This window comes from Ambystoma mexicanum, chromosome 9, assembly GCF_040938575.1.
Source record: "Ambystoma mexicanum isolate Mex_15411 chromosome 9, UKY_AmexF1_1, whole genome shotgun sequence".
Taxonomy (NCBI): Eukaryota; Metazoa; Chordata; class Amphibia; order Caudata; family Ambystomatidae; genus Ambystoma; species Ambystoma mexicanum.
Window position 1 is genome coordinate 1,200,493,734 of NC_090931.1, and position 21,889 is coordinate 1,200,515,622.

The 21,889-nt window shown below is 43.7% G+C and overlaps 1 protein-coding gene across 1 annotated transcript in view; it reads right to left on the bottom strand.

Annotated features, from left to right (window-relative positions):
- The window catches only part of THSD7B (thrombospondin type 1 domain containing 7B), a 2,969,219-nt gene that overhangs the window by 1,836,146 nt on the left and 1,111,184 nt on the right, over window positions 1-21,889 (bottom strand). Inside the window, exon 4 of the mRNA XM_069616536.1 lies at window positions 13,209-13,457. Within this exon, the coding sequence (XP_069472637.1) occupies window positions 13,209-13,457 (249 nt within the window). The remainder of the gene's footprint in view (window positions 1-13,208; window positions 13,458-21,889) is intronic.

The following is a 21,889-nucleotide window of genomic DNA, read 5'->3' on the forward strand; positions in this document are numbered from 1 at the left end:
GCTGGTGATTCCTGGTAGATGCGTAGTATGCGGTGCTTGTTTTAAGTCTGGTTGTACTGATGAGAGCTTGGCCTGCGCATATATGGGCTGTTTGCACAGTGCCAGGTTGAGCGAGATAGGAAATGCTGGGGGTAGCAGCTTGAGTTCTGGTGGTGGTTCGCATTCTCAGGCAGTTGTTCCTTTTTGTGATGTCCTGAGGTTTGGACTGAGAAGGTAAGCAACAGAAGTGACAGAAATGGGAGCCTAGTTTTAGGTTTCTCTAAGCATCCCGGTTGGCAGAGTCAGGTGCAAGTGACTCGAAGAGGGAAGGAGTCGTGCAGGAGGTGTGCCCAGGCAGATTCTTTGAGAGTTGGATTGTGGCCGAGGGGAAAGGAAGCAGTTCATAATTGGTGCGTGTGTGTCCACGGCTATGCTGCTCTTTACGAAGCAGTCCGCATCCATGGTGATGGATACATTCGAGAAGGCGGAATGAAGGCATTATGCGAGCGAGTGTCTAGGTATGCGCGCTCACAGAGTATTATGGGAGCTTGTCATTTTTTGAGCGGGGCACATGCCTTGTGTTCATTTGTATGGATGGATGCGCTTCCTGGATAGGAGGAAGATGCATGTGGAGACACGTGTATTGGCTGGAGCATCATTATTGTAGTTAGTAGCAAGAGCACGTGACAATGAGGTCACGCTGCTTTGGTGCGCTAGTGTACATTTAGCAATCTCATCCACTTTTGGAATAGTGCACCTATCAGACTGTTTTATGTATGACAATGTAACAACAGGGTTTTCATCACTTCCTAAAGTGGTATTGAGGAATGTACTAGGAATGGTATTATGATTGATTAGATGCAAGGCCGCTCTGAATTTCACAGTCTCCACGTTTCTTATTTTTAGAGTTCTGTACAGTAAATTGTTTCAATTTAATGATGTAGACTTTTCAGATGAAAGTAGAATATTTTATATTTAAAAAGTGGCTTTCCACATTTATTGCTGAGAGTTTATACTTCAGCAGAACCCAGCCATTGGGCTCTTTTGTGTGTTTGACTATGCAGTTCCACTATTGAGTAAAACTTTGTGTGGGAAAATAGGCATCATTTATCTAGTGATGTCTCTCAGGCGTGAAGGTAACTACCTGCATTTTACAGGCACGCCTTGTTGTTCTACTTGAAGAAAGTTGCAACACACAGGAATGAAGCAAGGTACCATTCCGACATCTCACATTATATTCAGCCAAACTGTATTTCAATGTTGTCCTTAACAGCAGTAAAGGTAGTAGAATCAGTGGGGCGCCCTCCGCAGCTACTCAGCCTTCTTTAATGCAGATGGGTCATCAAAATTAACCTATAGTTGACCATCAGAGACACAGATGCTTTATGCTTTTCTACTGCGCACTTTAACTGTTCAATGGGAAGAAGGCCCATTACAGCAAGCGGTCTGTTTTGCCAGCACCACGTGTATGAGTGGATACAACATCACTAAGCTGCCCCACCCCAAACCCCCATTGTGAAATTCACAAGAGTTTTTATTGTGGCTTAGGATATTGTCTCAAACTGCAGAAGAAAATGGGAGTGATGATGTTTTGTGATGCATGTGGTGGGGAAACAAATAGCTAAAGCTCTAACTGAGGGGTTTGGGACCAGATGATTTTTTAAATATGTTCTTGCCCTTCTGTGAGTAGTTTTTAAAATCCTGTTCTTATCTCATGATCACATACTTGCCAAAAGGTTTCATGATCTCCCACAAACCGCACACACAGTCTCAGAGTTTCTCACATGGTACAAGGCACCCTTTTATCTTCTCAGGTTCTCTAATAGGTCTCAATCACCCATTTATATTCTCAGGTTCTCTCACTTGGTACAGACACTTGGTAACAGTCTTGGGTTCTCCCATCGGGTGCAGCCACCTCTTAAGGTTCTCATGTTCTCTCACAGGGTGCTGCAATTGACTAAATCTGTTGGGGTTTTTCACAGGTTCACAGGGCAAAGCCCCTCACCATCATTTACAAGCACTCTATCATTGGATAAAGCTTCTCTCTAATGTTCTCCAGCTCCTTCACAGGGTACAGCCATCCACCAAAGTTCTCAGGATCTGTCTTAGAGCAGTTGCAAAAGTTCTCCCGCACTTGCACTGACCAATGGATTGATGGGGAGTATCCCTATGAATCCAGTTTCTCCACTATCAGGAAATTCCTTCCCCCAGCACAATACCCTACCGGAGGAAATGGTGTTGGAGCTATATGTGTCTCCTCATGATGGCAACAACCATTATGTGGTATGCTCCCCCTAGCTCATACAATGCCTATTATAAGGGCAGCCGGTTCCTCCATCCCATATGATATAGGTGAGGCGGTCCTGACAATATATTGGTGCATCTGGATCCGCCTGGAACCAAAACCATACGTCAAGAAAAAACTAGGGGGCTCCTCTTTCTCCCACCTAGCCACAAACACCTGGAACAACATCCTGAAAGAAATAAGAAACACCAAAGATCACCTAAAATTTAAAAATGTCTAAAAACGTGGCTCTTCAACACCTCACAACCAAATTGAAACAACTAAAACAATCAAACAGGAAACGCAAAGAACAGACTGATAGAATGTATGATGGCACAGACAACACCTAGGAGCGACTAAGGGAATCTCCTACAAGATCAAGAGACACGATGCAAGGTGGAACCGGATGCAAGCGACAACCCCATGAAGACAGAACAATAGCCAATATGCCCAACACTACCAACAACCTTACCCACTCAGAAAGGGCGTAGGGTACGGGCGCAGTTCACAATTAAATCAATCAGAAAAGACTACGGTGCAGCAACGACAAACTGGGATAAAAGGGGTAGCCAAATACAAAGAGGGAAACACAAAAAGTAGCTGAATTAGCATAATGACAGAGAGTTGAGACAGTCTTATCATGCTGAAACCTAATCACAGAAAGGAAACAACCCTCTCTAAAACACGAAGCAGACACAGCAAGAGTGTGCATTTCTCCTAACAACAAGGCTACTAATCAAGCCGAAACAAATACTAAAAACCTCACCACTCCCCACACACCTCTCACACCATAACCAAACATAACCACACCGCATAAAACTGCAGCAACCTACATGCACTTCACCACACTGCAAGAACAAACACACCACACAGACCTGCACACAACAGGACATTATGGACTCGGAACCGAATACCACACCAATATTACCGAACTGAAGCTGCCAACAGTACATCACCGCTCCCTTGGTCTTCTCCAAACTTTGTCCTACTAACACGCCTAACTTACCCCCTTTTTTGTTTCAGATCCGCCAGAGTGCCAGGGAACCACTCAAGTGGTGATAGTGTGCAGTACAAATATCCTTTAACGTTAACATTAACATTGGATGGCAAACCACACAAATTACTTGTTGGAGTGGTTCTAAGAACAACTGGCCATAAACAGTTGACTGCACCACTGCCACTGATTTTAGGAAGGATGAGTGTGGGTCTTTTTGGTATGGTATACCTGTTGGGCATGCATTATTTTACCACCAACCAACATATACCTCCTAGTCATCATCCCTAGGCTCCACCCTTACCCTTTCCGTTCCTGCTTTACCCCTCCATCATGCACACAATCAAAGGTTCCCCCCTATGACAGTCAAGTCTGTGTTGAGTTCCTCTACCTTTTTGGGCCCCAACCAACATGTCAGGAGCAAGAAGAACCCCTCGTCCACCTACTCCTCAACTTCTGTTCCTCCTCCACTCGGGTAGGTCCATCATTTGCTACAGGCTGGTCCTGTCACTGATACTCCAACTGATGGAATTGCATTATTACCCTTGTAGGTGGAGCCACCTACCTCCTCAATGCCTGCCACCAGGACAGGAGCTGCCCTCTAGTCCTCCTCAATGATTCTCAATGCAGCTGCCCCACAACATCTCATGAAGAACATGCTCTACTACTCCTCTGCTTTCCATGCCTCCATGGGGACATACACTTGAGGTCCCTGCTCCCCTGCCTCAACGACAGTGTCCACAAGAGGGTTTGCCTATCCTGCTTCTTTTGGGTCATTCACTATTGGTGATACAGCCTCTGCTTCCATGTTGACACATTCAAAAGGGACCATGTTATGCCTGTCTCTGTGCTTTTAGTTGGAACTTTCTAGGATTGGCATGCCTACTCCCCCACATTTTCTTCTGAGCAGTCTCCAAAAGCTTCAAGCTACTCCACAGATACAGTGGATTGGCAATGCTGCATGACCCAGGCTGGCAAACCAGTACAACAATCAGAGCACAGTCTCCTGTCCTCTTCTACCATGGCAGAGTACCTCTACTCCTGCAAGGAAAAACACAACACTTCCACTTCCAGATGCCCGGATGCACAATTCTTCTCTTCCTCAACTGGCATAGAAGGCATAACATGAAAATTACAAATGGCAAAGTTGAGAACCACATGAACACACACCAAAACCCAGTATTGTAAACCCAACCAGTAACACTAAGCAAAGAACTACACCAATTTCACAACATCTGAAGAAATCCGAACTATTATACTATACTGTACTATATCATGCTATACTATATTATACTCTACTATATTGTCTATACAAAACTATACTAACAAAAACAACACTAATTTACAGATCAACAGATTATCAGAGATGAGATTGTATCAGCAAGCACGAGGGAGAAAATGGGAAAGTGTTTACTTGTTTTGATGTTAACCTTGATTTTATGGCTTAGAAGCAGGGCACTTCTTTGAATATGTTTACATTGTTAGGGCAGTTGCAAAAGGGAAAATACAGAGGAGCAAAATACAACGTTGTTTATTTGGTTCATATGGTGTGAACTAGCAACACACGATTAACCCACTAAACAACCAATCAAACACAAATACACTATGATAAAAAAGAGACAAAAGACCGACGCAAAGCAGCTACAACCTCTCTAAAGCCCTGCTCCAAAGCTCCAAAAAGCATCCATAAAATCTGTTAGACTGCCTTGTGTAGTACTCCCTTCACAGCCTAGCAAAGCCCCCACAAATGAACAAGTGGTGAGCTGGATTTTATATAGAGGCTTTAATTTATTAAGATTCCAGAGATCTGGTTGGCTGTAGAAACTCCAAAGATCTGCTTTAGAAGGCATTGATTGGATGGATGAAATCTACAAATAAACATGACATGTGGCCCATGATACAAGGGTCCTGATTGGACAACAATGAAGTACTGCGTGAGAATTGGAAGTCTTCTACAAGTTCTATGTGGGATTCATCTGTGCCAAAAACCTGTCCCATTCTCACAATACGGACAAATCTTTCCAACGTAGGTCTGAATTTCGAAAGGTCAACCAGGCATATTATAGGCATCCTGTAGAATGAAATTAACCTGTGGTGTCCCTCTGGGTTCCATGTCACCATATCTGCTGCTCAAATCTATTGTACCCTGATCATCTCTCACATCCTGATTGATTGCCGCCTGAATATATTTCTTAATGCCCATTTGGACATTCTACTCCTATTAAACTACACACACCTTCTTAATCCATCAACCAGTGACTGTCATTCAATGGAAAAACCTATTAAATATGAAACATTCACTCTCTCTAGTGGTGGTAATCACCTATTAAATATGAAACATTCTGTCTCTCTCTCTGGTGGTGGTAATCATGTTGTCTAAGTCAGCTGGCAGTCACAATTGTTGTTTATAGTTCAGTAGATAGCTTGAAACACTTAAACGTACGTGTGTTAACCTATTATTCACATTTAAAAAAAATACTATCATGTGTGATGACAGAAGCCAAGCCCATAAAAAAGGTGTAACAGTTCATCAAGACATGCAATTAGAGTAAGCACTCAACAGTTGTTGCACACAACCCACTAAATCACAGGAGAAAATAGCACTGAAATCATGTGCACAAAGTGCATACCACGTGAATACCCCAAACAATATGTAGATGTATTACCTACACACACAAGGCATGTGCAACTGTCTTTCCGTTGATCCTCTTTTTATGGATGCCTCCTTTAATTAGGTCTTTTGGGTGCTTGGCCATTGGAATGACGGTTCTTGTTGCCAGATAGATGTTTTGGAATCTGGGTATTGATAATGGCTTGTGTGTATTTGCATATAAATTAGCAGTGGGCACCTTATTGGATACTGTTGCTTTGGTGGGAATCGTTTGTGTTGACAGTACAATTCTTACAACTGAGAGCTGAGATTTGAACAATGCAAAAAGAAGAACATTATGTTTGTAATTTTGAAACACAAATATCTATTTATTTATTGTTTATTGTTTCATTTATAAATCACACAAAAACCCGGGGGCAATGAGGCGCTGTTGCAAGTACAAGTTACATTTGGCCGTTCGGTAGTAGATAGTTTACAAGCAAAGATTATCAACTACCTACATGCAAGATTAAGAAAGGAGATGGGGCAGTAGACAGTAGCCATCAGGAGTAAGGTCATTTGAAATGAAAATAAGTGATTTTACCGAACCCAAAGGTTCGACTTTCCAAAAGTTTGACCTTTTTTAATTTTTGTTTTAATTTACCGCAAATATATATGTGGGGGGAGACCCCCCACAGTCCCCCACCTTATCCCTATACATTTGTTATATACTTTACCCCCCCACATATATATATATGCAGGAAATTGGTGGGTCAAACCTTTGGGAGTCGAACTTTTGGGGTTAGGTAAAATTGTTCTAAACCAGGTAAGACAGGCCGGGTAAGGGATCTTATGGTTAAGTAAACGGGCCCTGCAGAATACCCAATAAGATTCTTCAGCTCTCAGGAACGTCTTTCTCGTCATTCAGACAGAGGCAATGAGTTGCCATCCAGGCTTGTATTGTTGATTAAGCTGTGCTCCAGGTCCACAAGGTCAAAGAGTGGTTTGGTAAATGGGCATGGGTGAGACGGAGGGTCCTTGTGGGAAAATGCAGTTAATTGGCGCTGGTGGCATGCTTGCAATTTCAGCAAAGACTCGCATTACTCTACCTTCTAAGAAGGAGGCGATCCAAGTCGTGGCTTCAGGTGAGATAGAAGCTGAGGTGGTCAAATGGTGGCAGAGGATGTTGTGGTTGTCTAGGCTGAAGGCTGCGGGAAAGTCTAGGAGAACTAGCAGGACAGGTTTCCTTTCATCCCTGATCTTGTGAATATGTTTTCTAAGGTCCAGGAGTGATAACTCCTAGGATGTGGTTGGTTTCCAGATGGTGCTGAATTTGGACATAGGCTGCAACATCAAGGAGCAATAGTAAGAAGGGGACTGTGGTGATTGGCTAGTAGTTGTTAGGGAGGACATGGTCAAGAGTAGGGGGTTTTTAGTAAGAGAAGAACCCAAACATCCTTCAGGCTGGATGGGACTGTGCCTGACTCGAAGGAGGCATTAATGAAGGTTGGGATAAAAGGTGTAAGAGTTTCAGTGCAATCTTGGATAAGTGTGGCTTGCAGACATCAGCTTTGCATCTTGACGGTTTGAGACTCTTTAAGGTGTGTGATGTTTCAGTTCAGTGATTTGTTGGAAGCAGAACCGTGGGGTACTGAGGCTATTAATCATTGGAGGGCTGGTGTTGGCAGTGGCTTGTTATGAGGGCTTCAGGGAGGATTGTTTAGTGAGAATGTTTTGTGTTGGGTGTCAAATTTCAGTGACATAGCATTTTGAATGTTGGTACACCATGTTTTGTCTTTCAAAGGGTGGATGGTTGGGCATTAGGGGTTTCTAGTTCTTTTAGTATGGTGAATAATTCCCTAGTATCAAATTTGGCATTTGCAATTCTGGCATTAAAGGTGGTAGCTTTGGTGTGTATGATGGCTTGTTTGTACCGTTTAGCTGCCTTCATGAAAAACTAGTTTTAGAGCATCTGAGAGAGTTTTTTTCCAGGATGTTTCTGCAATCTGTTTTTCGGCTCGGAGTTCCAAGAGGTTGCGGGTAAACCAGGAATTGATGTGCCCTGTCGGTTTGGATTTTTTGGGTGCTATGGAGGCGAAAGTATAAAGTTGCAGTTGTTTGGGTTTTGATATAGAGGTCTACTAGGGTATTAGGATCTTGTCAAAAGAGGTGCTCCTGTTTGAGGGCATTGAGGTATGGTAGGATATGATCCTTGGTGATGTTACGAGAGCTATGAGACCAGGTTGGTGGAAATGGTGTGGTGGAGGGTTTGGTGTGGTGGCAGAGTGGGATGGCAACGGCATTAATGTGCTGGTAAGACCATGGGCAGGGAGTGTTGGAGCTAATGGAGACCGGCGGTAAAGGTCTACGATCCAATATAGGGTGTGACTTTTGGCATGAGTGGGGGTGCTGATGGAGTGGCTGAACCCCAGGGCACCCAGGGAGTTGGCCAAGGAGGAGGCTTGTAGGTCAGTAGGGTCGTTCAAGCCCAGGTTCAGGTCGCCAAGGAAGATAACTCTTGACAAAGGTTTTATGTTGTTGCTTATCATGTGGAGAAGGTCTCCTTCAAAGGTTAGGGTAGGGCCTGTTGGACGGAATATAGCATGGACAGTGAAAATAGTGGTAGGGGAGGTAGATAGCATCACAGATCAGATGCCTCTGTTCTTAATGGAGGTGTTGAATGTCCTTATGCATAGGTGATTTTTAACTATAATGGCTACTCCTCCTCCTCTGGAATTTCTAATAATGTTGATCCTGCAGGGATTGATAGAGGGAGAGAGGGTGGGACCAGAGTCTCCATGGAGCCATGTTTCAGTGATCGCACGTGCATCAATGTTGTCTGTTATGAGGAGGTCATGGATGTTCAGTGCATGGGCTGGAAGGGAGCAGGCATTGACCAAGGCGAAATTCAGCGTGGTCTCGGCAGGTATGGTTCACTTGTGAATATTAGCGTCAGTGAGTTGGATTTCTGGACAGTTGTATTTTATGTCCAGGCTAGGTGTAAAAAAGGTGGAGACTCTGACACTAGGGTTTGTAATGTTGGGAGCAGGGCAAGTCCTATTGCTATCAGGAAAAGGAGAATCAATCACTAGGCTAGCAATAAAGGTGACAGGGCAATTGCCATTAAATCTGTATTGATCCTCACTGTAGATGTGGTCAGAGACATATCCCTCCATATTATTGGGTGTTGGGCAAGCAATGTCATAGGCAGCAGTGGTGTTAAGAACAGGGCAAACCATGTCATTGGCATTATGTGGTTAGATGTATTGCTGGCACTCACATTATATTCAGCAGTAACATCAGCATAATTGGTACATGTCAAGCAATCACATTTTTAACAGCATTGTTAGATGCAGGGCAGGCAATGGCATTACCGACAGAAAAGTTGGTTGCATGGCAGGCAGACATATTAATGACAGAATTGTTTGGTGGAAGGCAAGCAACGCCATTCACAACAATATGGTTTTAAATATAGGATGGACACTCTGATAAGTCTAGTGGTGACAGTCTTGGGGCACGCCGTCAGTGTGGCGGGGCAAAAAACTGTTTTGCCATGGCTAAGTGCACAGCAAAAAAAAGTTGCATTTTTCTAAGTGGCTGGTGTGAGCTTCACCTGACGGCTAGTAGCAGAGGCATGGCTGGTCACATTTGGGGCCAGACGTGGGCTGCTGGTTGGGCACTCAGCACTGATGTGTGCTTCTGCAGTGGGGCAAGGTCCATTAGAGCCCTTCTCAAGTTCTGTTTTTGTTTTGCTTTTGACGTGTGATTCGTTTTTTAGAGCAGCGTTTGGGGGGCAGGTTGGTTGCATAGGGCATGTTAGGAGCTCGGGTTTCCCTTGTAGTAATTGTGTGGCTTGGCTGACATGGGCACCCATAGTGGGAGGCAGGCTGAGTGTGAAGGTTTGTGTGGGCACAGAGCTACAACACGTACGATCTTCTATGTCTGTATTGTTGGTGAGTTGGGGGCAGGTGAGGGTGCAAACCTGTCAGCAGTGGGTTCTCAGCCGCAGGTTGCAGTTTCGATGGTCCAGGGAGGGCGGCCAGGTGGTGTTAGAGCGAGACTGCTGCAGATGGATGATCTTATAGGGGTGCACGCTACAATGTTGGCACGAGTGCATGGACATTGATCTTGGGAGATGATAGCGGCTAACGGGTCCAGCAACACTGGGCTCTTCAGTAGAATGCTAAGAGGTGTGAGGAAGGGTGTCGGCATGAAGAGTGGGATATTGTGAGTGCCTGAGCGGCGGATTACTACGATAGGTGGCAGAGAGGCACCAAAGGGTAGCAATCGGGAGATCATGGTACGTGCATCACAAGGCTTACCTTGATAATAGCATATGTATGTGGACTCTGGCATGATCAATGGTCTTACTGAATTATGTGGCGTTGGTGTCGGCATCACACACTGGAGACTGGCAGAGACCGCACTCAGTTTTAAGTAGGGGCCTTGAAATGCGGCCGGCTCCGCCATCTGGCTGCGATCTGCATCCTGTTGGAAAATTGTTGTTGCCCAATCAGGGCTTCGCAAGAAGCCCAGCAGGGCCTTCTGGTACAGTGGCTTTTTCATGTCGATGGTGGCAGCCATCTTAAAAGTTGCAGCCTGGTTCTTTGGTGTATTGGCTCCTGGAGGCTGTTCCAGGATAGAAGGTCATTGGGGGCACAGGGGCTACTGGAGTGGCAGAGACCACACTCAGCATCAAGTAGCTGTCTTCAAATGTGGCCAGCTCCACAATCCGGCTGCTTTCTGCATCCTGTTGAAAAATCGTAGTTGCCCAATCAGGGCTTTGCAAGGAGCTACTGGTGGCAGTCTTCTTAAAAGTTGCAGCTTGGTTCTTCATTGTATTGACTCCTGGACGCTGTTTCAGGCCTGAGGATCCGTGGGGGTGGGGGTGCAGAGTCTACTACTATAGCAGTACGACAAGCTAGAAATAATGTTATTCCAAGCTTTAACATGTTAAAGAACAATATGGTTGACATCATCCTGTAGGTACTGTAAAAGTGTCACCCCTCCATATCTGCCATTGGTTTGTGTAAACAAATGCTCAATAGAAAATGCGAGATAGTTCACATGTTGGCTGCCGTAAGGTGGCCTCTACTAGAGGCATTCTGGTCCCAAGTGAAGGAAGGGTTAAATCACCAGCCAGACTGTGGGATTTTAATGCCTTTTGACCATGGGAGACATCTCATATGGTCTAAAATGCATCTTAGTACTTGATTGTGGTTGACTAAATAGTCATATTTATATCACAGCTCCATTATAAAACATAATCCAAACTCTTTCAAAGCAAAGACAATTATGTTAGGTATGGCCTACATACATAGCATGAGATACCCAAGGTTTGTTGATGATCCCCCGAGGAAGGTGATCATGCTCCCCTGAAAGACACATGGCAATATGATGTACTAGTGCCAGGGAGGATGGCAACTCACATGAGGAGGTTATAGAGACTGTTTGGTGTTCAGAATGAATGATGCTTGGCTAGAGAAGAACATTGGGTCTAGCTGTAATTGTGTCAACAGAGCGCATGCTGACAAATTCAAGTCTCTTTTCCTGACCTTGTAGATGAAGGAAATAACGGAATCACTCCTGAGAGGCAGATATTTGAAAACTATGTGTACAGTAATACTGACCAGTTTACACTAGATCAGATGCCTCGGAAAGATCTTGGCAAGCACATGAAGTAACTGTTGGACTGTCACAATAGGAAATTAGAATAACGTAATGGTGTGTAGATTTATATTTGTTCCTGAGGGTGCCGGGTTTAGGAGGGGGGAAATCAAGGGTGATGTTAAACAGGGTAAATAATGAATGTTGATTAGACGGTGTGGTGCCTCAAAGAGGCAAGCATGAGCACATCATTCGGATATATGAAAATGTAGGGCGCCTAGGGGGTTGGACTGGAAGCACTCGCGCCCAGGCTACATAATACAAATGAGTAGTTGCTAATAGAAAACTGCAGAGAGTTCATAAATGTATTGAATGATTTTATATTAAGCTAATTGTAATAGCACTACTTTTAAGTGCAAAAAACAGGTGAGCAGTACACGTCAACAGATTGGGTATATTGTCTGCCATCAGATTGTGAAGGAAGACTGTGAACATCGTATCCATCAACATCAAGCTTTGTGGCTGGGGCCAGGAAAAGCCAGGATAATGCTGGGGTGGCTATGGCTATTTAAAGCAGGCCGAATATATGTGTCTTATTACCAATGAGCAACGTATTTGGTGAAGTTTGGCCTCGCATTTGCTGTCCAGCTGTGAAAGCCACAATTCTATCAGCCATGCATGTTCACAATAAACAATCCTGAGGAGATTGTACAGGATGGAAGGTGCTCTGTGCAGCACATAATAAGAGAATACAGGAAGGGAGTGTGTATTGTCTGGAGGATAGTTGGAGAAGGAAGATCTGATGGAAAGAAGTAAACACCTAAAGGATTTCATCAGGGGAATTCAATGGTCACACACAGAGGATCACATGACTTTACTTTACTGGAGTAGAATTATGCATGTTTTTTTTCACAGAATGGATGGTACTTGCATGAAACTGACATCCATTAGGAATGTTATCTCTGGCAAAATCAGCAGCATAACTAGAGAAAGCATAGGGTAGGCATAAGGGAGAAACAGGGCAATGACACAAATGGCGAGTAATTAGAGGGGACTGTATTACAGAAGTTGAGATAATAAGCATGTTTCAAGAGCATGGTGATCGTAATGTGTCATATGTGTCTCTATAGATACATACATAGAAATAAAAGCATATAAGATTGTGTGCCCAGCGGGCATACCTTTAGATTCACATTCTCTGGTTTCAAAACAATTCAGGTCTTCATGCCTTCATGCAAAGGCTCATTTTCGAAAACTAAAAACGTTTGGAATATCAGGTCAATTTCACACCTTCAGTATAACTATTTGCATATTCCTCATAAATATGTCTTTTGTTTTTATAAGACAGGTTTTGAAATAGAGGACAGTACTGGTTGGATCCATGTTTAAGTGAAGAGGGTACTAATGTGTCTTTCATAAACATTGGTTTATGATCATACTGCAGTTCTGTGCTCTTCCTACAGTCCACCAAGTGCCTTGGGGCAGTTGAAGCCATAGGGCCTGATACACAAAGGTGTTTTACAATGATGCCATTCCATTGACATGTGTACATCAATCCCAAAGGGTCAATTCGGGAAATCTAAGAAATATGAACATTTACAAGAAGGATGCTCCTATGTGAATCCAGATGGTAAAACACCCACAATTCACAACAATGCCGTGACTATAATGTACATATAAACTGAACTAAAACATGGTACTAGAAGTACTAAGTAAAAACACATGTATGCATTTATTTCACTTTTCTGACCTACCTAGGACATGGTGGCAGCATTTCACCTCCTAAGTAACACGCCTCCTTGTCTTCCAGTTCAGAGCAGTCTTTTCCACCAGCAATGGCTATATGCTTCACACTCCTGTGCCTGCTCCTGAATCCTGGGGAGAGATCTCCTGATTGGCAGGTCTTTGAACAGGAGCTCCATGCGGACCAGTCTGACATTTCACAGTCTTTAGCAATAATACATGATTGAAAGGTCAGCGGGATGCTGTCTTGTGTACAAATACTGGAATAAAATGAACACAGCATGTTTGTTTCTGATCATTTCAAAACACAACATGAACATTTTAGCAATTATTTAGATACATTTAGCACTTTTTAAAAAAACCTTGGAATGTAATTATTTTTTCAAAAAATATTATAGGATAACATTCTCATATTACAATTGGTGCATGTATTTCAGAACTGGTGCCATTGTAAATAGCAACTTATAACCGATGTAAAATCACTGTACATTATTAATAACCTTAACCACATTAACAACCCCCTTAAAAACTCAACACAACTAAATGAAATGATCCTCCCTGTGTTACCACCAAATGATTACAGCAAGCGAGCTCCCTGAGGAAACAATGCTATATCGAAGCTATATTTGAATGCACAACTCTTTCATTGAAAGACCTATACTAAGGTGGATTACATTTTCGGCTTATGCTCAGATCATTTTTAGAAGGGGGGGTTTGTCCCCCCTTCGCCAACTTTTGTGGCAAACCATTTTGTCCAACTCATTTGGCAGGGGTCCCTTTCATTTAGATGCCACGCCCCCCGCCCAGAATGTTCTGAAAAGTGACTCCTCTACTCCCTTAAACGTTGTAAACTCACTGTGGGAAACAAGGATCATTGTCAGAGCAGGAAATCATTTTTTTTAGTTTTTTGCTACCTTCCTTTCTTTAGCATTTAAGCTAATAAGACCGTGGATATTGACTATCATTAAACATGTAACATTACACTTTTTTGTTGTTGGCAATTTTGGCCCGACAATACTGCCTCGGTGATGAAACAGACTACGCCACCAATCTCCACTTGACGCAGATAAACACCCTCTTTATATTGCTCAACGGGGAAGCCTTAGCCCGCTGTCGTCTTTCAATAGTAAATCTGCACACCACCGACTAACTCCAGTCGTGTGTTTCGCCTTGCTGCAGCCGACAAGCCTCAAGAAAGCGCTGTGCCATTTGGTGGGTGGGGCAGGAGAAAACCTACTGCTATCTTGCCAGCATTCAAGTTCCCAGTGCCATTGCCTTAATGTATAACATACGAATGGTCATTTGTTCAGGGTGCATCCTTGTACTACACCATTCCATTCGTTCACGTTCGCAATGATGGCAACCCAGTGGTTTGCCTGTTGAATTAAATAACTAATAAAAATACTAAAGTAGTAAAAAAAGCTTCATGCGATCACCATAGTTTAAAGTACCTTTCAACCTCCTCCTATAATCTCAAGGAGATATCTTGTTAGCTGAAATATGTGGCAAACATGAACATGTCTGCCTAGTTATCTCACACAACATATATTGATGCTGGCACTGCTACTGTGTACTCATTACATCATTAGACAACGTTCAAAAGAGTAAACCCTTGCCACTGACCTGCCAACTACTCAATATGCATGTGAGCTCTACCTATTTTTTACATTTATAGCTTTATTTTATTTATTTATTCGTAATATACTTTGTCGAGTGGCTTTGTATATACAACACAATACAAAACATAGTTACATATACAACACAGAATATGAAGCAATCAAGCCTCTTAAAAAACAATACAAATAGACTAACCATACTTCAAAAAGCAACAGAAGTTATTGATTACATTTTAAAACATGCCTGCATTATAAAGATACATTCAACAGTTTAACAAAATAATAATTTTAAGATTGCAGCACATTTCCAGTAATATTTCACCAATATTTCAAACTCAGTCATGAGATAGACTAAGGTTTCTATTTCAAATTAACCACAGACACGACAAAGTCTTTCAGCTCATGGTAAGCCTTGAAAAGCACCTTTGGTGACAAAAGCCTCATTGATATTAAACTTTAGTAACAAGTATTGTCTCCCAATTGCACTATTCAGAAATGCAATAATGTAAGTGGGTTTTAGCAAGACGAGCAGTTCTATAATCACAGTAAGGGCCACTTGAACTTGTTGTGTAGCGGTTCATGAGATATTGAGCATGACTCTGCGAGATTAGAGCCTGTTTCAGTCTATTTCTCACTAGATACACCTCCCCATGCCTAGAGATATTTAGGCACCCTGTCTGCTATTTAGTGTAAAGGGATACTATGGCACCCATAGTCCCCAAGGATTGACAATTATCAAGTTCCATAAATGATCTAAAGAAGCTCCACATTATAGTGCCATTATGGAGCACTCACAGTTGCTTGTATACCATAACAACCTTACATACAAAGTCATAAATTATGCCTCTGATAAGCTCAAATTCTAAATACACAAGTTCAATTGGCATGGCCTGAGGCATACAAAACAGCTTGCGTAACAATTTTGCTTCAAAACATTTCATAGGTACTATATAATGGTGACCCCATATCTCAGTTCCATAATAAATGATTGACAGCACCTTCGAGGAATACAATAGTAAGATTGTTGAAAAAGACAATCCATCTTGTCGCCCTCTGAAACTGCTGATGGCACTCACAGCCTTATCACATTTAGCTTTCGTTTCACTCCAGTGCCTGGACCACTTTAGAGAGTCCTGGATGTACAACCCAAGATTTTTATAGACTGTTCCGCATTCAAATGGTGCACCATTCGACCTGTATTTTTTGCATTTACGTTGACCGTTTTATGGGAAAATGTCATGATTTTATTTTTCTCGATATTCACTGTATGTTCGTTTTCATCAGCAAACTCCCCCAGAACCGTGACCAAGCACTGTAGTCCTTTCGGGGTATGATCTAATAAAATCAGATCATCCGCGTATGCTAGCCAACTGGTCTGGTGGGAGCCGACGTTCACTGTGTAATTATGTAATTGCTTAAAAGCCCCCTTTAAGTCAGCAAGATATAGGTTCAACAGTGTGGCCACAACAACACATTCTTGTTTCACCCCCCCCCCCTATAAGTCGGCATTGCTAATGAAAGTTTACCTTCAGCGTCAAGTCTAATCCTGACTTTAGTTTCAGAATATAGTAGCATTAGTATAAGCTGGGGGGGATGGGGGTGTTCCAAAGAGATCATTTTTGCCCAAAGTTTATTTCGCAGCACTGAGTCGAACGCCACAAGACAGTCAACAAATGCACAATAGACAGCGCTCTCGCGCCGCACCCATGCCTACTCCACAGAAGACACACAAATTAACAGGTTGTGGGTAGTGAGCGCTTTCTTAATAAATACCATCCTGGTACTGTACAATTCGTTCACGTTCGAAATGATGGCAAAACAGTGGTTTGCCTGCAGAATTAAATCACGTACGAACGTAGTAAAAAAGCTTCATACAATCGCCATCGTTTAACCCCATAAGTGCCAAGGACGAGTATGCTTGTCCTTTTTGCATAGACTTGCATAATAGCCTGGCACTAAGTACCTTTCCACCTCCTCCTATTATCTGACCGATACATCTTGTTAGCTGAAATACATGGCAAACATGAACAGGTCTACCTAGTTATCTCATAAAACATATTTTGATGCTGGCACTGCTACTGCGCCCACAATAAACAATTATGCAATGTTCAAAACAAACCTGCCTGTCAAAAACTCAATATGCATATGAGCTCTACCTATGTGTTCATTTAAAGGCTTTTCCATTCCAATTCAGCACCCAATCCCAATGATCTCCCTCTAACACTAAAATAAAAAGCATTGGCAACGCCAATAGTTTGGGCACTTACATTTGATTTTGCATTATGCATTTATAGGCACCAGGGTGCAAAGAGGAAAGTGCCAAGTTTGAAAGGAGGATGTGATAAGGGGTGGAGGTGTGCAATAAAATGAGATGGGAAAAGAGCAATGGAGGAAGTCATTGATAGAGGTTTCTGATGATGAGCAAGAGGACATATGTGCAAGAAAGGGTGAGAGTGAGAGGGTAACAAAGAAAGTGATAGTGTGAGAGGAAGGATAAGAAGGGATAGTTAGAGCAAGTAAGGTGGGTGGATGGGGGAACAGAGGGGTTAGCGTGGGCGTGCATGGAAATAAAGGGTGTAGAGTCTTTTGGGCTAGAGAGAGGGGTAGTGTGCGTGGGGAGGCAGCAGTACTAATAAAGTTATATAAAAGGAACCACCCGCCCCTCCTCCAATGGCAGTTGGTACATTCCACTGTAACTTTGCAAAGATAAATGGTGAAGTTGGCCGAGTTGGTGGAGCTGCAGCGTGAAAGTGTTTGCAGCGGGCATCCAGCACAGCAGCTGATTATGTTGAACTACTGAGGGGCGAGACATTTTTTCCAGTAAGTGAACTCGGTACAGGTACAGGCGACAATGGAATCCTATGAGAGCCATCCCCAGGATTGCATGCAGCATGCTACAGGTAACCCGTGTGGCGACACCTACAATGCACATGTTGCCATTCTAGAAATGATCCACAGTGCCCCGACAAAGTCATTCTGATCCATGGCTAACCAATAAAAAAAGTTGTTGGTGAATTTAATGGCATTAATATAAAATCACAAATCAGTGGCCTGACAACATTTTAAAAACGTCCACCCCACCCCCAACAAAATACACTGACGACGTCCAATAGCAGGATTTAGTTCAAATACAATTATATGTGTGTGTTCAGCATAGCCCCAAGGTGACTTGGAACACCATATTTGAGAGTTGTAACTTTTGGGTAGGAACTATGTTTTTTCTGCTCTGCTACAAATAGGCAGTTCAGCTGGAGCTTGTAGCGTGGGGTGAAGTGGGCCATGAACGTGGGAGAAAAATGTGTGGAAGGTGGGGGGCTTGGATGGGCGGGAGTGGGGCTGCTCGGGGACCTCACCACCAGAGGCTGGACACGGGGCTATTGCACCCGTCGTCATTGCCCCCACGTGAATGACCGGCTGTCCCACGTTGCCTTCTCACACGTTCTTCCAAACACACACTCTGCCATTTAATGAAATGCAAAATAGTATGTTCTGTGCTCTCTTTATTCAATAAAAGCACATAGAATTGCTTTAACAGGTAAAATATACCTTTTCAGCCCTGCCTTTGCCAACCACGCTCTGTTTTCCTGTCATTCTGGGGCATGTAGTGTTGTCTCATTAAAAATCCTTGACAAAGTTTCAGGAAAATTGGGGGATGGGAGAGGGGTTGGTGCTGGATAAACAGCCCCATGGTGACATGGGGCTGCCAAGAGCTACCCACTGCACTGCACAGATTATGTGTGCTCGTGGTGCAGACACAGGGCCTGATCACGAATTTGGCAGTAACGCCGGCGGTATTACCACCGGTGGTATTAGACCTACCGCTGAACTCCCCGGTGCTAATAGCGCTGGATCACGAGTTTGGCAGTAATGTTAATCCCCATTCCCCATTGAGCCCATTCGGGAATGCCCCATTCCCCATTGAGCTCAATGGGGAATTTTCGCGCTCTTACCGCCGGCGGATTTCCTGCTGGCGGCAATAGCGCAAATTTTCAGCGGATTTCCCCCCAGCTCAGAGCTGGGGTGAAATCCGCCGAAGTCCTGATTTGGTGAACCCTTAAACCCTTAATAGCGCTACCGCCGGATTTAAGGGTTACTGCCAAAGTCGTGATCAGGCCCACAGTGTCCTGTGTACGACCATGATTTGTATGCACAAGACTCCATTTTGAGCCTCTCACCAGTTTAAATGCAGATTGCAAGTGGTGTCATGGTAGCACAGAGGCTGAGATGAAGGGACCGGGAGAGGTGATCATGAATGGCACGATCCTCTGCAAAACACTTGGCTCCTTTTATTTGACTTCTTAGTATACAACCCTAATAGCCAAACGCACATTCTAATCACCTGTGTCTCCCAGAGCATTACCCGCCGACTCACTGTAAAGCCCAGTAACGGAATGGGGCAATGCATTAACTGTACTACATGTAGAGACAAACTGCCCTTTACAGCGGTGAAGATCACACAGCTCATAAGGCAGTTGATCTGATTTTGATGTGAAGAGTTGTCTTGTTCCTCGTTCCATAAGTGACACTTTGAAAGTAGAGTGTCTTCGAACATTGGGTGCTTTCTCTCAGAAGCGCCAATCTCTCCATAGTACCTGGGTGCTCATGTATACAACCCACTCACCAGGTAGAGCAGATGGATGGACCTACTCTCCTCTCGCTCTCAGCCAAGAAGACACTGCCTCCCCACACAAAGCTTCAGACACCGGTCTCAGTAAAGCTCGTCAGACAGGGTCGGGTAAATGGGAAGAGCCAGACACAATCAACAGTTCTCACCAGTCACTGCTTCCGAGGGACTACACTCTGCAGCTCCACAGAGAAACAAGATGGCTGCCCTCGACCAGTCACCCAAAGGGAGGCGTGAGTCCCGAAAAGAGATCACTTTGCAGCAAACAAAGTCACACGGATATGTGACATGTGATAGTACACCTGATTGACAGAAAATACGTTAAACAAGCCACTATTGGATTACACCCACTTTGTACTACAGGAATGAACACTTTGTGCTTTGGGAATTGTATTGTATGTATGCATTTATTTATTTATTATATTTGTTGGTACCGCCCAGGACCGAGAGGTATCACAGCGCTAGTGTAATACGATACATGGTGGGTATTTTGAGAGCAAGTTACAGGTACAGTTTGGTTACAGTTTGGTTACAAGTACAGTTTCGGTACAGGAGAAATACAGACAGGCATAACATTAGGCTTATTTGTCGAACAGTGCAGTTTTGATTTTCGACATGTTTATGCAGGTTTAGTTCAGAGTCAAAATAGACTCCCAGCGTTTTGACATTAGTTGATACTGGGATGATGTTCCCATCAATGCAAAAGGATGAAAACACAGGGTCAAGGTGTTTATGGCAGTGCAGAGAGGCAACAATAAACAGCTCTGTCTTGTCGTCTTTCAGACACAATTGATGGTTGGTCATCTAGGCCTGAATGGTGCTGTAGATAAGGTTGATGTTCTCTGAGTCAAGTTCAGGGTTGCCTGTGAGTTTGAGGAGGACCTACAGACCATTGGCACAGTTTGTGTATGGCATGTTTTACCTATCCAGGTGGTCAAATAGACGTTTAGTGTACATGTTGTACAATGTAGGTGAGCGGCAGGAGCCTTGTGGAACACCATAAATAACGGAAATGGGGTTGGCTGCCTTGGTCCCATAGCAAACCCTGGAGGCGTGTCTGCTCAGGAAGGACTTAATCCAGTTGGCCACTTCGAGTGAGACGTTTAATGTGTCCATGAGGTGGTGGCATGGAATGTTGTGGTCAACAAAATCAAAGGCCGCTGAAAGGTCCAATAGGAGGAGGATGTGGTCAAGATGAATCTTAAGCCGAGGAGTACAGATTCTGTGCTGCGTCTGTGTCTGAACCCAGACTGGCAGGTGCCAAGCAGATTGTAGGTTTCAAGATGGGTTAGAAGTTGGGCATAAGCTGTGTGTTCAAGAGTTTTCAGGAGGTAGGTAACCGTCATGATAGGACGGTAGTTGGAGGGGAGGGTGCGGTCAAGAGATGTTTTTTTAAGAAGCATAGTGATCCAGGCTTCTTTTATGGAGTTGAGTACTAAGGTGGCATTGAAATATGTGTTGATGCCACAGCATGCATGTATGTGACAGCATTTCCAGTTGTCATGCCAACCACAAAAACTGCTTCTTAAAACCCCCTTTCTTAATGTAGCAATTGTTCTGGTGATATTTGGTGTCTTACGTCACCAAAAATTTCAAAAACCAAATAAAGGACTTTACCAGCGAGTAATGGGGGGTCACATTGAGGAAAGACAAAGGGCCTAGAGCCTGAATCACACTCCAGTCTCAATCCTGTGTGTACTCATGAGTGGTCCACCTCACCTGCTCAGTGACACCAACTTTACTGAACCTCTATGGCATTTCTCACACTCTGCAAGAAGACCTTAGCCATAGAACAAAAACCTTGCTTCTCACTGCCCATACCCCATATGACATAAGCCCCTCACTTCTGTTCCTCAGAGCCAGACTCACTGCACTAGCCAAATTGAGCAAAGCTCTCGTACACTATATTCTGCATGCTTTACCATGACAAACAGCAGCAAGTGCTGCTTGATACACATAAACATCTCAGTGAGATGCCATTTTTCCACATCTGCTTGCAAATCAGCTTTTAGTTTGCGGACTTCGGCATACAAAGGGAAAGCCCAGCATATGAGCTTGGCAGTGGGTACATTAATGGAATCACTGTGCAGACCCTTCCTAGTTTGAAACACAAAGCCAGCCCACGAAGCAGCCAACAGTCCGCATTGCGCAAAATTTTACAAGACAAACTGGCAGTGGCTGTTATTGCAGAGGAGCAGAGAAGTTAGCATTCTGTGATTTTCCTGATGCAGTAATAGCGTTCTTATTTGCCAGGGCAAACAGATCTTGTGCTCTAGAACAACCCTTCTATCTCTCTCTCTACCTGTTGCAATGGTATTGGCACACATGGTGGCTTGCACCACTAAAATACATCAAAGCAAATTAGAGCAGAAGCGGTGAGCCCCCCATTAGTGGATCTGTTTAGTACCTGGTATACCGTGTGGCTCAGGCATACCACTACTTTTGTACAGCT